Raw genomic sequence first — 14,172 nt, 5'->3', positions numbered from 1 at the left:
GCAGGTTGTGAAGACTCCATACAGGTTCCTGTTAACCTCACGAAAGCACCTGAAAATGATGGCTTTTCTCACTACACACATACATTTACGCTGAGTGTGAAATGGCTGTATAAATTAATGCCAAGTCACTGTGAGAATCGAAACAGTAAACAGGCCAATGCAGTATGACAGAACGGTACTGCATAAAATGTTTCTGTTGCATGCTGAGCCAAATTCTGTTTGCATGACCCAAATTCTAATTAATAATGATAAAGGAACCATGTGGAGGTGAAAAAGACAGTAACACAAGAAATAAGAGTTGAAAGCTTCAGTTCTCGATTTCTTACTCTCAAGTCCCTAGATGACAGCACCTTCAATGCTGCGATAGCAGCTGTCAAAAAGCTTCAGTCTGACAATCTATCCTCCTTGACAGAAAATGTTCACAGCTCACTGTTTGCAGAGGAGCGAAAATGCTTGGCAGCACAAGTTTGAGATCCGAATGACACATTAGACCCACTTAGACCTTTATTAACATCTGTTATAGGTTATCTGAATGTGATAGACAACACTAAATATAGCTGTAAGTGGGGTCCACTGCATCTTGAAAATGCATTACTATCCACTCATTAAACAGTTTGAAAACAAAAAAGAAAGAAAGATAAATGCACTCTGTTAGGCTCACTATTAATCCCCCTATACATGCAACATGCTGAGTGAGCAGGTTTCTTCCCATCTATCCCTATAAAATCCTGTCTTCTCAACACACATGCACACTCTACAAAATCTGCAAGAATGCCACTTCTGTTTAAATGACATGTAAGCTACATCCTCCAGTGGAAACATTTAGCAGTTTTAAACTGCTTTCTCTTAATCCCTTCAAAAGCATAAGGGATATGGTGTACTAAGTGTTTACATGATGTTTCAGAGTGCTGCTTTTTGCAACAACCCTGGAATAAGCCGTTTTCTGAAATGCATGTAAACGGGGCCACAGTCCAACTGCAGATAAAGTTTCAGAGGAATGCAGCGCCTCACTGACATCCCTTGGTTTCACTGTATTCTTATTACACTAAAGCATGCCATGAATGTGAAGGGCAGAACTACAAAATACAGGCAAAAAGTCATGTGAGAGGAGGCAGGTGCCTCTGCTGAACTATGATTGACTGATTACCCTGTCAATGCCCACTTATGATGTTTGTAAATGGCCCTCACATCTGCCTGAACAGGTCAAACTGGTGGAAATGGATGAACTATTTACAAAGTATTAACCCACTCCGATACACCATTTTCAGACATGTCTAAATTGAAGAAAGAAAAAAACAACTCCAGCCAGCTGGTCTTTAGTGAGCATTCAACTTGGTCAAAGTGAACTACAGCATATTTTTAGATTTAAAATAAAATGAACAAAAATAAATTATTGAGCAAATTATTGAGCAAAAATATTAAACCTTTAACCTTCCCCATGATTCACAACACTTATAATAATGATTCATAATTTGAGCTGTCAGCTCATATTTCTTGGGAAATGTCATCTTTAGGCGGTTATGTCATGTCTGCAAGCAAAAAGAATATGGTTTGACTATTAAGAGTGCTTGCAGTGTGAAGTGTGTTAATAGTCCCGACAGCTTGTAGCCATAACTAATAAGCAACATCATTAACACAATGGATCACCATCTAAAGGAAATGCCCATTGTTAAAATAAAGAAAACTTGTTTAGAGAAGAGTAAAGGAAAAGTGACAGAGCCCATAATAAAACACATGTTAACATGGGACTGGCTTTTCAGAGACGACGACAACTCTGAAACTTCAAATAATTTAAAACAGATTCAGAGCTGGCTTTTTTGCTTGACAGGTATTTAGCAAGATATCCTTGAGTAACACCTCAACACTAGATGGCCACTTCTTTGATATTGCACCTTTAAATTAATATATAATCAAGAGATCCGAAAAGAACGTGTTTTTAAATAATAAATATAATAATTGCAAGAAAATAGTTGCTACACAAAATGTGCTTTTTACAATATGAATTAATGTATTTGGGATTATTTTTAAGCCACGTTATAAAAATGCATAAATAATGCAAATATTTCAAATAAATAAATAAACACTGTGATAATATGGAAATTGAAAAGCATTATAGAATTGGTTGCTTAATCATGTGTTAAGGTGCTTCATCCAGCCTGTAACTGCAAATGTACAGTATTTACGTCAAACACTAATAAGCAATTATTAACATTAAATAGGCTCCATCTCTAATTGATCAGACTCTTTTCAAATCACTTCAGTTTTTTTATTTAAACAAAAATCACTTTGTTTTTTTATTTATTTATTCACATTTAAAACATGATGAATCACAATAATACACAATTTACTTGCTAAATAAACGATAATTCATACAATTAACCCTTAATAAAATAACCCTGTTAATAATTAATCAGGATCAGTATTTTTTCTTGTTGGTCCTCTCAAACGTCAGTATCAGTATTTAAAGATTGATCTGCTCCAAATGAAATGCAATCAAGTGGTCACTAGAGACACCCATGAGATGCTTTGTCTCCAATCCATCCTCTTGTTCTGACCCATAAATACACTCACCATGAAAAGCAGTCTATAAAGTATCCTCCAGGCAGCTATGGAATGGAACTTGGTCCTTCTGGCCAGAGAACAGCCCTTCCTTCTAATCTTGCTCACCCTGAAAGTTGGCATGTTGTTGACTCGGTCTTCAGCTTTGGGTTTGTCACACTCACACTTTTGCTCCACTTTAACTCATGACATGTCTCCCTCTTCCAAGTCAACAATCAAGCATTTCCAAAATCCTCGGTGTTAGGCCCATTACAGTATCTTTTTAAAGCTTAGGGCTTTCTGACAGGATCTAAAAATCGATCACTAGCAGGTTTTGTGGACATAGACGCTACACTGAAACTGCTGCTGCCCACTAAAATCTGCATATCAATTGATGGCTCGCATGACCCCGCAGCAGTTTCCAGAGAGCATAACGAAGTGCTCAGACAGTTTGCAAACACTACCAACAGCCTAGCCTTTCAATAACATCAACACAATTGAAACGTTTCTGGATGGCCTGTGAACACTAAGGCTGACATTACCACACATACTGAAAAGAGAATTATTTTCTGAATCAGAACTACACAGAGAAGGAAAAATACAAAGATTTTTTTAGATTTTTTAAAAATAGATCTGCTTCATCTCAAAATAGTCTGAAATTTTTCCATAGTCATCCAGCCTGAACTCTCCTCAGTTCTTTGCTCTGGGCTACCACACAGCTCTCAGGCAAAGATCCTATTCTTAGAAGTATTATTGGGAAAACATATTAAAGTAAACAGCATTACATCTGATGTCTGGTTCTGCGCAGTAGACTAAATAAACCAGTCTGCTGCCCATGGTTAGTAATCAGAGATGCCTCTCAAGAGCGTTGTTTATTTCAAATACTGATCTTGTAACACTAAATTTTGTTAGGATCTGAACAACACATTAAACATGCACCAAACAAACACTTGCCAGTCAGACCTTTAGATCATAGGGTTTTTTGTTTGTTTGTAAACAAACTTTGTATATATAAATGGCTTGCAATTGTTTATATTATTCCCAGTGTTGGGTGTAACACGTTACTGTAATTAAATTACTTGTCCACTGAAAAAGTAAATATTAGGTATTTAATTACAGTTACTTATAAAGTACTTGCATTACATACTGTAAATAACTTCAACAGTTCTAAAATCAATATTGAATTTGAAATCTAAATTTACAGTCTAAAGATAAAATTGAATGCAGCGTCTTTAACCCTCTGCACGCCGGCGCGTTCACTTTTTCCTGATTTCCAGAGAAACCTTAAATACCCAGATAAGACTAAAATCAACCGAATCTAAAAAGGGCCTACTTTTATTGTGTACACTGACAATAACAACAAAACATTTTGCTTTTGTAAAATAAACAAAACAAACAGGGTGCACTTTCTGCCGTCTATGTCTCCGTGAGCAACTTTCTACGCATCACAAACTCAGCGAATACTTGACAGAGAGACATGAGAGACGTCTACACACATTCAAATCGAAAACGAATATTATCTGATTATGTAATCCATATGAAACTAAAGCGAGGTACAGTCTTTCCCATAGGCTATCTGAAGCTTGAAGTGTCTACTTTTAAATGAACTAATTCATATCGAAAACAAATATTATCTGACTATGTAATCCATATGAAACTAAAGCGAGGTACAGTCTCTCCTGTATCTGAAAGCTTGAAGTGTCTACTTTTAAATGAACGAATTCAAATCAAAAACGGATATTCTCTGATTATGTAATCCATATGAAACTAAAGCTAGGTACGGTCTTTCCCGTATATGAGCACATTAAATGCAGTCACCTACATGCAAACGCCCTCACCTAGATACACAAAATCGATTAAAAAAACAAAAAAACAAATCAAGATTCATCTAATTTTCATGGTTTTTGAAAGACCTGCTTTGAGGAATAAGCCCGAAATGACCTCAGAAGAACAGCGCGATCTGACGCAGCTTTATTCAGCGGAGGAGATCATTTCTGTAATTTAATCTTACCTACATTAGTTAATGTGTTATTTTTACGGATTTTACTAGTTGGGCTTTTCCTGAACATCTTGCCAAACTGAAATGTATTGTTGAACTTTTCTTAAGCTTTTTTGTTATTCAGATATTTTGCAGAGGATTTCTATTTGTTAACCAAAGAAAGTTCAATTTTTTATAAAAATGTTTAAGTATTACAGTTGTTTTAAAGCTAAAAGGCTAAACTATTCTATGTTTGACTCAAATTGAAAGAATAAAGGGTTTAATTTCTATTGTCTATGCTTTAATGTTTATAGGGATTTTAAGATGTAGCCTAATTAGCGATTTGAATAATTAAGTTACTTATTGAGTAACTAAATTACTTTTCAGACAGAGTAATTTAGTAAAGTAATTTAAATACAATATTGATGATGTAATTAGTAATAGTAATTAATTACTTTTTGAAAGTAACTTACCCAACACTGATTATTCCTTATATGCACATCCTTTACTCTGGTAAAGTAGAAAAGTGTTTGTTTTTGCAAGCTATTTATTTATACAAACATTTATATTATTCATTATATGCACATCCTTTACTCTGATAAAGTAGAAAAGCATTGTAAACCAGATACCTTTATACACTATAAAAATGATTTTGAGATTACTGGAGTATGTTATACAAGAAAATACTATTTCAGTGTTTCTACTTTAGAATTTCACACTTGATTCATTGTAACTTTCCATTTCTTTATAATATTTACTAGCCATTTCTGAGTGAAAATTATTCAAAAAGTAAATCAAGTTAAATAATTTTTCAGTAAATGACAAAAATATATTTTAATGTAACAAGTCATTTGTTCAGACATTACTAGTCATACAGTGTGTTTGTACAAGATTTTATCATTTAGTGGGTACAGGTCTTCATCTTGCAACATATCTGGTGCTTGTTAGGCAAGGCAAAGCATGACAAGTCAAGTGTATTTGTTACGCACATTACAAATGGTGGTAATTCAATTTCGCTTTCCCCGGCAGCACAAAAAAGATGAATGTCTTGCTCATGTGGAAGATAAAATGTGCTCTTCTGACTTTTTACTACCAGTGCAATTGCTTTAGAATATCAAGGAATAGCAAGACAGAGTGGTCTCTACCCTGCACTGTTTCCACAGTCAATTTTCCTGCTACTCTCTTCCCCCCTAAAAGTGCAAAGTGGGATACAGTACGAGACAATACAGCAAGGTCTGATTGTTATGTAGGTATCTGTACGTAACATTTACAGGTACAAAGCATGCATTTTTGTACATTTTGACTAATGCTGAAACAATTTGGACTGAAAGGACGTATTGGTGTATTTTATGGTTCTATTGTAACAGCATGGCAAACACAATAAATAGGACATATGTAATGGTTAAACGATTATAGAAACGTTATTAATTTTAGAGTGTAGTCTTCTTTAACATTATGTAATCCGAAACAAGTTGGCAGCAGAAGTCGCATAGATAAAAAAAAGTTAAAAATCACATCATATTAAGTAAATGCGTAAACTGCATGTAATAAATGCGAATGAAAACATAAAGCCATTGATATCATAACTACATACAATATAATCAAAATGTTAATGCCACAAGTTCAATATTCACAAGCTTCATTTTTTTTGTCTGTGAAGAAGTGTTACAACTGACTTTTTAAATGCGGTCAATCCATCAAAAAAAGTCAGTTTCAGCATCATCGCAAATGTAAGTAAAGAACCACACTTTGCGTAAAATACACAGGAGTACTCATGAGATTGCATTGGACAATACAATTATCTTTGGAGGGGAAGTATGAATAATCTTGGCTTGGGACCAACGGTTTATGTAATTTATATTGCTTTGCATGTTCAAGGACTTTGTATTGTTTAATTTGCCCAATTTTTTTATTCACATATAGCACTTACTGACTGTTAATGTACCCTGCTTAAAATATCCTTAAAGGCTAATTCTGCACTAAAGCATGTTTACAGCTGCGAAACATACTATCAGACTCATTAAACCAACATCACCCAAAGCGACGTGCACAAAAAAAAAAAAAAGAGTCCATGTAACAAAAAAAAAATCCTATGAATACAATCACTGGCACTTTATTAGCTGAATGAAACCATAACAAAGAACAAACAGTGGTGACTTCTCTAAGGTCACCGGAGAGGGACTGTGGGAGGCAGAAGGATTATGGGTCTTGTACGTCTGCCAAGAGAAGGATTATCCTCATTTGGCATATTCTGTGGGCAAGGTGTTAAACTAATGCTAACTCCCCTTTTCAACAAGTCACCACCAACAAACAGCGAGTAACTCTTGCAGCACTTCAATTCTGACATACTCATTTTATTGAGTTAATTCCTGGAAACCCAGACTAACAAGATCTTGCATAGAGTGTTGCCCATGCAACATAATAAAATAAAAACGTATGGGAAGCCAAGAGGATGTAAAGTCCCTGGAGAAAGCACTGGCCATTACTCAGAGTAAAATGTCCTGTCACGCTGTAGAAGAGCTCTGACAGGCCGTGATTCATCCCTGAGGTTACAGCAATTGTGCCATGTAGCCATCTTCTTTTTAAAGCCCGATAAATAAAGACACACACACATAAATCGACGTGGAAAGCCAGGCAATCCAAACGGCACTTGCCGTTATATGCTCTAGTGCACATTTTAATCTATTCTTCTTCTTCATCATCATCCGCTTTCAAACAAGTTTTAATATTGAAACCCAATCTGTCAAAATAATGTGCCCGATTACAGCGAAAACAAGAAAGTGATGTTAACTCCATGTTAATTAAGCAATGTTAATTCCTCAGATATCAACACCAATGCAATTAACAAGCCGAAATCATTTGGTAAAAACTGATTAAGAGTCAATCCCCCCCCTCCTCGTATAAATAACAGAGCTTTTGGTACCATGAAAACCGATCCTTCTGCACCATTCTGGCAGGCCATGCAGGCAGCAATATCCTCCAGCATTCGGGACAGCTTGTTCTGAAGCAGCCGATGTAGAGTGAGAAGAGTCGAGTTAAGGAAGACATCCTTGCCTTCCTTGACACAGTCTGGCCAGAACCAGCACATGGCAAGGAAGGAACAGAGAACCTCGACCGGCGAGTGCTCACTGAGGCAGAGCTCGATGAGCGAGGTGAGGTAGATGCATGGCCTGGCATCCCGTTTGGTCTGCTCTGCCATTGGAGCTGACCCCGTCTCATGGGCAGTGCTGGTAGTGTTAGTTGTTCCTCTTCTATGGATCCCTTCCCAATCTCTGGCTGTGTACAGGACTGTTAAATAAGCCCCGATTATTAGTCAGCTCACAGCCATATGCTGACTGACTGGCTTAGTCATTCCCATCCCCCTATGGGTTCAATGGTAAACACTGAGGGTCTGGTAATTGGAAATTATGGGGTAGCTCCCAAACTGGCTTTTGAGAACACTTTGCTTGGCTGTGTGTATAAGTTTTTGCAGCCAAAGATATATTTTTGGAATGATCAAGACTTTCCAACTTCAAGCATGTCTTGTCAAATACTTCAGCTAATGAAATAAACTTAAAAGCTGAGCTAGTTCACAGCTTGATATTAAAGAGCCTTTCCAGATACTACAGCCCGTTTGCTCATAAATAATGTTAATTTTCAATTGGGAGAATTGGGGGGAAAAAAAACTTTGTTTGAAGTGGATTGTTTCTGTCCTGGATGCCAGTAAAGAGTCCATACAGAGTTTCAGACTAAAATACACTATATATAGTAACAACTACGATGTTTTAAACTAGTGCTGTCAAATGATTAATTGCGATTAACTGCATCCAAAATAAAAGTTTTTGTTTGCATAATATGTGTGTGTGTTCTGTGTATATTTATGTATATATGAATACACACACATAGGGTATATATTTTGAACATATTTACATGTATTCACACGTCTATATTTATATTCATATCATTTATATTATAAATAAATATATTTAATATATAAAAATAAAATGTTTCTGATATATATACACATGCATGTGTGTGTATTTATAAACAATAAATATATACAGTACACATTCATATATTATGTAAACAAAAACTTTTATTTTGGATGCGATTAATCGCGACTAATCATTTGACAGCACTAGTTAAACAGTAGGTACATGAACAGGTGCTCACTGTGCACCCACAGAGGCTTCTATACTAGGTTTACATGTCAGGGACTACATCATCGTGCTGAAGGATAGCACTGAATGTGTTTAATTACACACACACACAAATGTTTCAATGAAACGACTTACTATATATCCACAAAGCAATCTTCAAAGATTTTACAGTGGAGGAATTTTAGAAGGTTGTCTTTGGAGGTTATGAAATGGACTGTCATTTTCCAGAAGGATAACACTCAAAACTCAACGGATCAAAAAGTTGGAGAAGTTTGGAAAGTGGTAGCAAACACTAGGCCACACTTTATTTTAAAGGGGTCATATGATGTTGCTAAAAAGAACATTATTTTGTGTATTTGGTGTAATGAAATGTGTTTATGCGGTTTACGGTAAAAAAAAAACACATTATTTTCCACATACTGTACATTATTGTTTCTCCTCTATGCCTTGCCTTTCTGAAACACGTCAATTTTTACAAAGCTCATCGGTCTGAAAAGCGAGGTGTGCTGTGATTGGCCAGCTATCCAGTGTGTTGTAATTGGCCGAATACCTCAAGCGTGTGACAGAAATGTTACGTCCCTTACCATACTGTGATGCCGTGTCAGGCTGGAGCGACGAGACAAAAACAATAAAGGGGTCCTAATATGCATTTTTTACTTTTTAAATTTTAGTCAGTGTGTAGTGTGTATGTTTGGGCATAAATAAGATCTAGAAAGTTACAAATCTCAAAGTCCACTCCAAAGTCAATAATCATGCAGATTTATGTTACAAACTTATAGAATTGTACAGTAAGAAAGTTATTTCCTTTAACCAGGAAATTAACGTTCTTAGAATTGACAAGACGGTTGACCCTGAGTGGTCAGCTAAATATCTACAGTGGATCTAAAATATTAATAATTAATCATAATTAGTTATGGTTAATTATTCATATTTCCCCATGAGCTAATCCGCTACACCATGTCTGCATTTGTGATCGGAGAAATGACAAACAACAAGGTCCCTACACTGCTCAAAACTCGCGTTTGAATCATCAGTGGCAAATTCTTTATATATAAAAAACGTCAGAACAGCCGGCATTGTAGTCTACTCTACCAGGATCAGGAAACAGTCCTCCATAAAATGCGCTGCACACATCTGAATATTTGGGTTGAACTGTTCTGGAACAGTGTTGTAAATACAACTTAACCACTGATTTCTAATCGTGTCCTCTTTTGGAAGACCAAACAAAGTAGTTTCTCTTTCACAATGAAACACACAGCATCACACACGGCGGCCTTGAGTGAGTCGCGGTCGGCGGATTTAACGAAGGAGCAGCCGGCGGGCTTGCGGCAACCACATGTGATGACCCTGGGCTGGACTCTGCTTCATCCACGGTCAAAGCTGATCCGGCGATCCACAGCGCGATGTTGATGTATTTCCTCAGCGACCAGCACGGATCAGCTCCAGGCATGACGAAGCGGATATCGTCCTCTTTTGGAAGACCAAACAAAGTAGTTTCTCTTTCATAATGAAACACACAGCATCACACACGGCGGCCTTGAGTGAGTCGCGGTCGGCGGATTTAACGAAGGAGCAGCCGGCGGGCTTGCGGCAACCACATGTGATGACCCTGGGCTGGACTCTGCTTCATCCACGGTCAAAGCTACAATACTACAGAGAGAATAAAAGTTACGCCTTCTTTCTTTGCGTGAACATTTGGGTGGCGTTATGCAAATCTTCCCACATTGTGACGTAGACATGTGGGGGTGTGTAGGAACGAGCCGTTTTAGGTAGGCGTGGTTAACTCTTAACTTTTATAAAGAATATGTCTTTGGATTTGAGACTTTAGTCTTTGCAACTTTACAGATCTTCTTTATGTACCAAGAGCTTGTAACACTTCAAAGAGAAAGGAAAAATTTAAATTGCATCATATGTATATCATCAATTCTCGCTATTAACAAACCATTAACAATGCCTTTTGCCTGAATTAACGCCTAATTTGCTGCTTATTAATAGTTAGCAAGGTAGTTGTTAGATTTAGGTATTGGGTAGGATTAGGGATGTAGAATATGGTCATGCAGAATATGTGCTTTATAAGTACGAATAAACAGCCAATGTGTTAATAATAGGCTTGCTAATAAGCAACTAGTTAATAGTTAGAATTGGTCCCTATACTAAAGTGTTACCAAACCTCCAAATAATGACAATGGAAACACAGCCACATGCTGCCTGCAACAGCACATTATATACAACACTACAGTTTACAGTATTTCAATCATATAAACTACACTCTCTTCAACCCTAATGGAGGTACTAATCTAGGGTCATGTGACAGCAGCCATATCATGATCAAAACAATTTACAATTTTAATACAAGTAATTACAAAGCGAGGAAAGAAATGTGTTTCCTATGGACTCACACCGCTCTCTTCACAGCTTTCAGCAATTCATAAATTTAAGTGCAAACAGACCCAGATACAGTAGTATTATGAACTGCTATGTGCATAGGGACAAACAATAAAAAGGATCCCTCCCCCACGTCTAATCCACCTCCTCAGCAGATCAATAATAAAATGATAACTGAAGTTTCTCACAGCCACAAGCTTTGCAAAAGAGGAGACTTCACTAACAAACTCAGTAAGACAGCCTATAATGTATAATATATAAAAATTGCAACATAACGTGCACAACCGTGTTCCAATAGAGCAAAAATGCACTCAGAGGTTCCACTGTCCACATGAATTTGGACTCACCATCTGGAAAACTGGAGCGAAAACACTTTATGACCATCTTTAAACATATATTTTTCCGTGTTATTTATTCTGGTGTGGGAAGGCAATAAGCAGTGCGGCTCATCAACATGATGGAACACAAAATAGAAGCTTCTTTATTAGGTACACCTGTACACACCTGCCTGTAATGCAAATGTCTAGTCAGCAACTTGTGTTTCAGCAACTCAACTAAGCTGTTAAAAACTAAAAATTAAAAAATATGAGGTGATGAGATTTTCTGCGGAAAATTTTTTTTTGGTAGGGTGTGAATAACGGGTTTTTTAATCATTCATTAAAAAAGTTATTTTTAATAGGTTAACAACTAAGTGACCACAAAAGTTATTCATTGCAGATGCAACCACACTGTATGAACAGCTAAATTAACTGAGAAGTTTGCACTAGTTATATTAACAGCTCCAACACAATGACAACAGAGTAACATGTAAAGTAACAATTGATTCTTACAACAACTCAAAGAATTAAGGGTTTTGGGTATGACGATAATAGACTATATAATTAAAGAAATGGCACTTAGAATGTAAATAAAAAAACTCTATTAAACTATGCATTAAAAGAATGTACAAAAATGGGGCCCTGGTCTGACAAACGAAAAAAAAAAAAGCCTCACTGATATGAATGGATGAACGGAAGTGATGGAATTCAAGGAGAACCCATGTGCAGTGTTAAAGCATCGTCTGTACACAAAAAACATACATGCATCTCTGAGAGGTCTATGACATCCTTCAGCCCAGCATGTGAGGATTAATCACGATCAATATGAGTTTTTCTGTAACTCTTATGTTTTGTGTGTTTAGCCTTCAGCATGAATACAATCTCTTGTGCTGGTGACAGTAATAAGCAAGCAGTGTGAAGGCCAGAGATCCATGAAGAGGCTAATTACTAAGTGACAATGAACACTGGCAGACAAGCTTTGACAATGCAGCTGCTGCTCAAAATGTACAGACACGCACATACACACATTTGTTTCGGGGTCGTCTTTAGGTATTTTTTCATGTGCTTCTACTGTTTTATATTATGCTAATCCTACTGTTTCATAATAATTTTATCCCATAACACTCACAGAAAACTTTATTTAGCATGTTTATTGATCTGTTTTCATTGAGGGGACATCTGTGAGCATCCCAAGATGCAAGCAAAACAAGAAGCCATCAGCATTTGTGGAATTGAAGAATTAGATAAAAACCGACTTGGGTTATTCTTTACCTTGCTGTGCTGAACTGTTCGATGTTTGTGGTATGGATTCTGAAAACCATCATCTACAGGCAAGCCTAAGTTTTCTGCCACACAGGACACATCTGAGGAGAAAGAAATTTTAGGCAATGTCACATACACAAGTAAAGATGCTAATAGTAAAACTGTATGCAGCACTGTATTGGAATAGCAGAGATTTAGTAAATAATGTACCACATTCAATTCACCAGTTCCAAAGTTTGAACTGGCAGAAAGTGAACTATATGTGGAGAAAAACACAAACACACACAAAAATTGCGATGTTTAACCAAAAAGCAGAACCTGGGCCAAAACATGAAATTCTCTCTAAATGTTACAAGACTTCTAATATATGGGATCTATCTGGTGCCCTTTGCTAATGTCAAGTGTGTCACATTTTTTGGTGAAAATCAAGCAAAGCAGATTGTCTCAGTATTAATTGTATAGTGCTCCTTCTCACTTCTGTGCAGTTACCTAAAATCTTTATCTAATGGCTTCAACATATCTGGCACTACAGCGCCTCCACAGACAAATAGAAGCATTTACACAAATCTATTATATGTGAAACAGTGTAATGTTTGTTTTAAAATATATATATATATATATATATATATATATATATATATATATATATATATTCTAAAAATGTCTTTGTGTGATGGAAAAGCCTCAGTTTCAGCAGCCATTACTCTGGATTACTGTGAAAACAGTTACATATTCATTAAAAATTATTTTAAAGGTATAACTTTAGTACCCAATGTGTTTTTTTTTTTTATATTGACACAGCTGAAATGGTTGTACTGCTTAATGAATTGCTGAAAATTGTAGCATTGGCTGCTTAAGTATTCAGTACCCTAGAATTTCTTGCCAGTTATGTTTGCTTCTTGAAAATGGCCAACAAGAAACAAATTCTTCTAGCAACTCATAAACTGTTGTTCTTCAGAGAAAATAGGCCTATTCCACGCACTACTCTCTTGAAAGAAGAAAGCAGATCAGATCTAACCAGGACAGAGCAAGAAGTGAATGGCCCAGATGCACAACAACAGAAGGACAAGTACATGGCAGAAACAGACCCCTCAATAGTGCTCACCCGGCAGCTTCAATGAACTGCACACACTAAACACATCTGACATTGGCAGAGAAGTTCAAGTACTGAGAAAAATGTCATACAGGCCAATAACACCAAATTACTTCATATTTTGTTAATACAGCACAGAGATGATCAAAATACAAACAAAAATGCCAAAAAGCTTGCCGGTGCCTTGTCTATCACAAAATTAATAGGTAAAAATATTCTTATTCCTGCACTTTTGATTATTTCTGTTATAAATTTAACTGTGGAGAACATAATCCTCAACCAAAAACTGTCTCTGGTTTTGGTAAGAGACAGTTTTGAACTTCTTGATGCCTCAAATTCTTGATGGTTGTGCAAGTTGTTGCGCCCTAAGTAACTAATCATGTTTTTGTGTTAAAAATTACAAAGAGAAACTACACCTTTGTTCTTGACAAGTGTCCTGATATACCTCTTTATTCTAAA

General features: G+C 36.4%; 1 protein-coding gene across 1 annotated transcript in view; it reads right to left on the bottom strand.

Annotated features, from left to right (window-relative positions):
* The window catches only part of LOC107571056 (T-lymphoma invasion and metastasis-inducing protein 2-like), a 53,229-nt gene that overhangs the window by 10,286 nt on the left and 28,771 nt on the right, over window positions 1–14,172 (bottom strand). The window contains exon 13 of the mRNA XM_016257334.1: window positions 12,630–12,721. Within this exon, the coding sequence (XP_016112820.1) occupies window positions 12,630–12,721 (92 nt within the window). The remainder of the gene's footprint in view (window positions 1–12,629; window positions 12,722–14,172) is intronic.

This window comes from Sinocyclocheilus grahami, unplaced genomic scaffold (assembly GCF_001515645.1).
Source record: "Sinocyclocheilus grahami isolate Dianchi unplaced genomic scaffold, SAMN03320097.WGS_v1.1 scaffold1545.1, whole genome shotgun sequence".
Lineage (NCBI taxonomy): Eukaryota > Metazoa > Chordata > Actinopteri > Cypriniformes > Cyprinidae > Sinocyclocheilus > Sinocyclocheilus grahami.
This window is presented reverse-complemented; position numbering and strand designations above follow the sequence as displayed.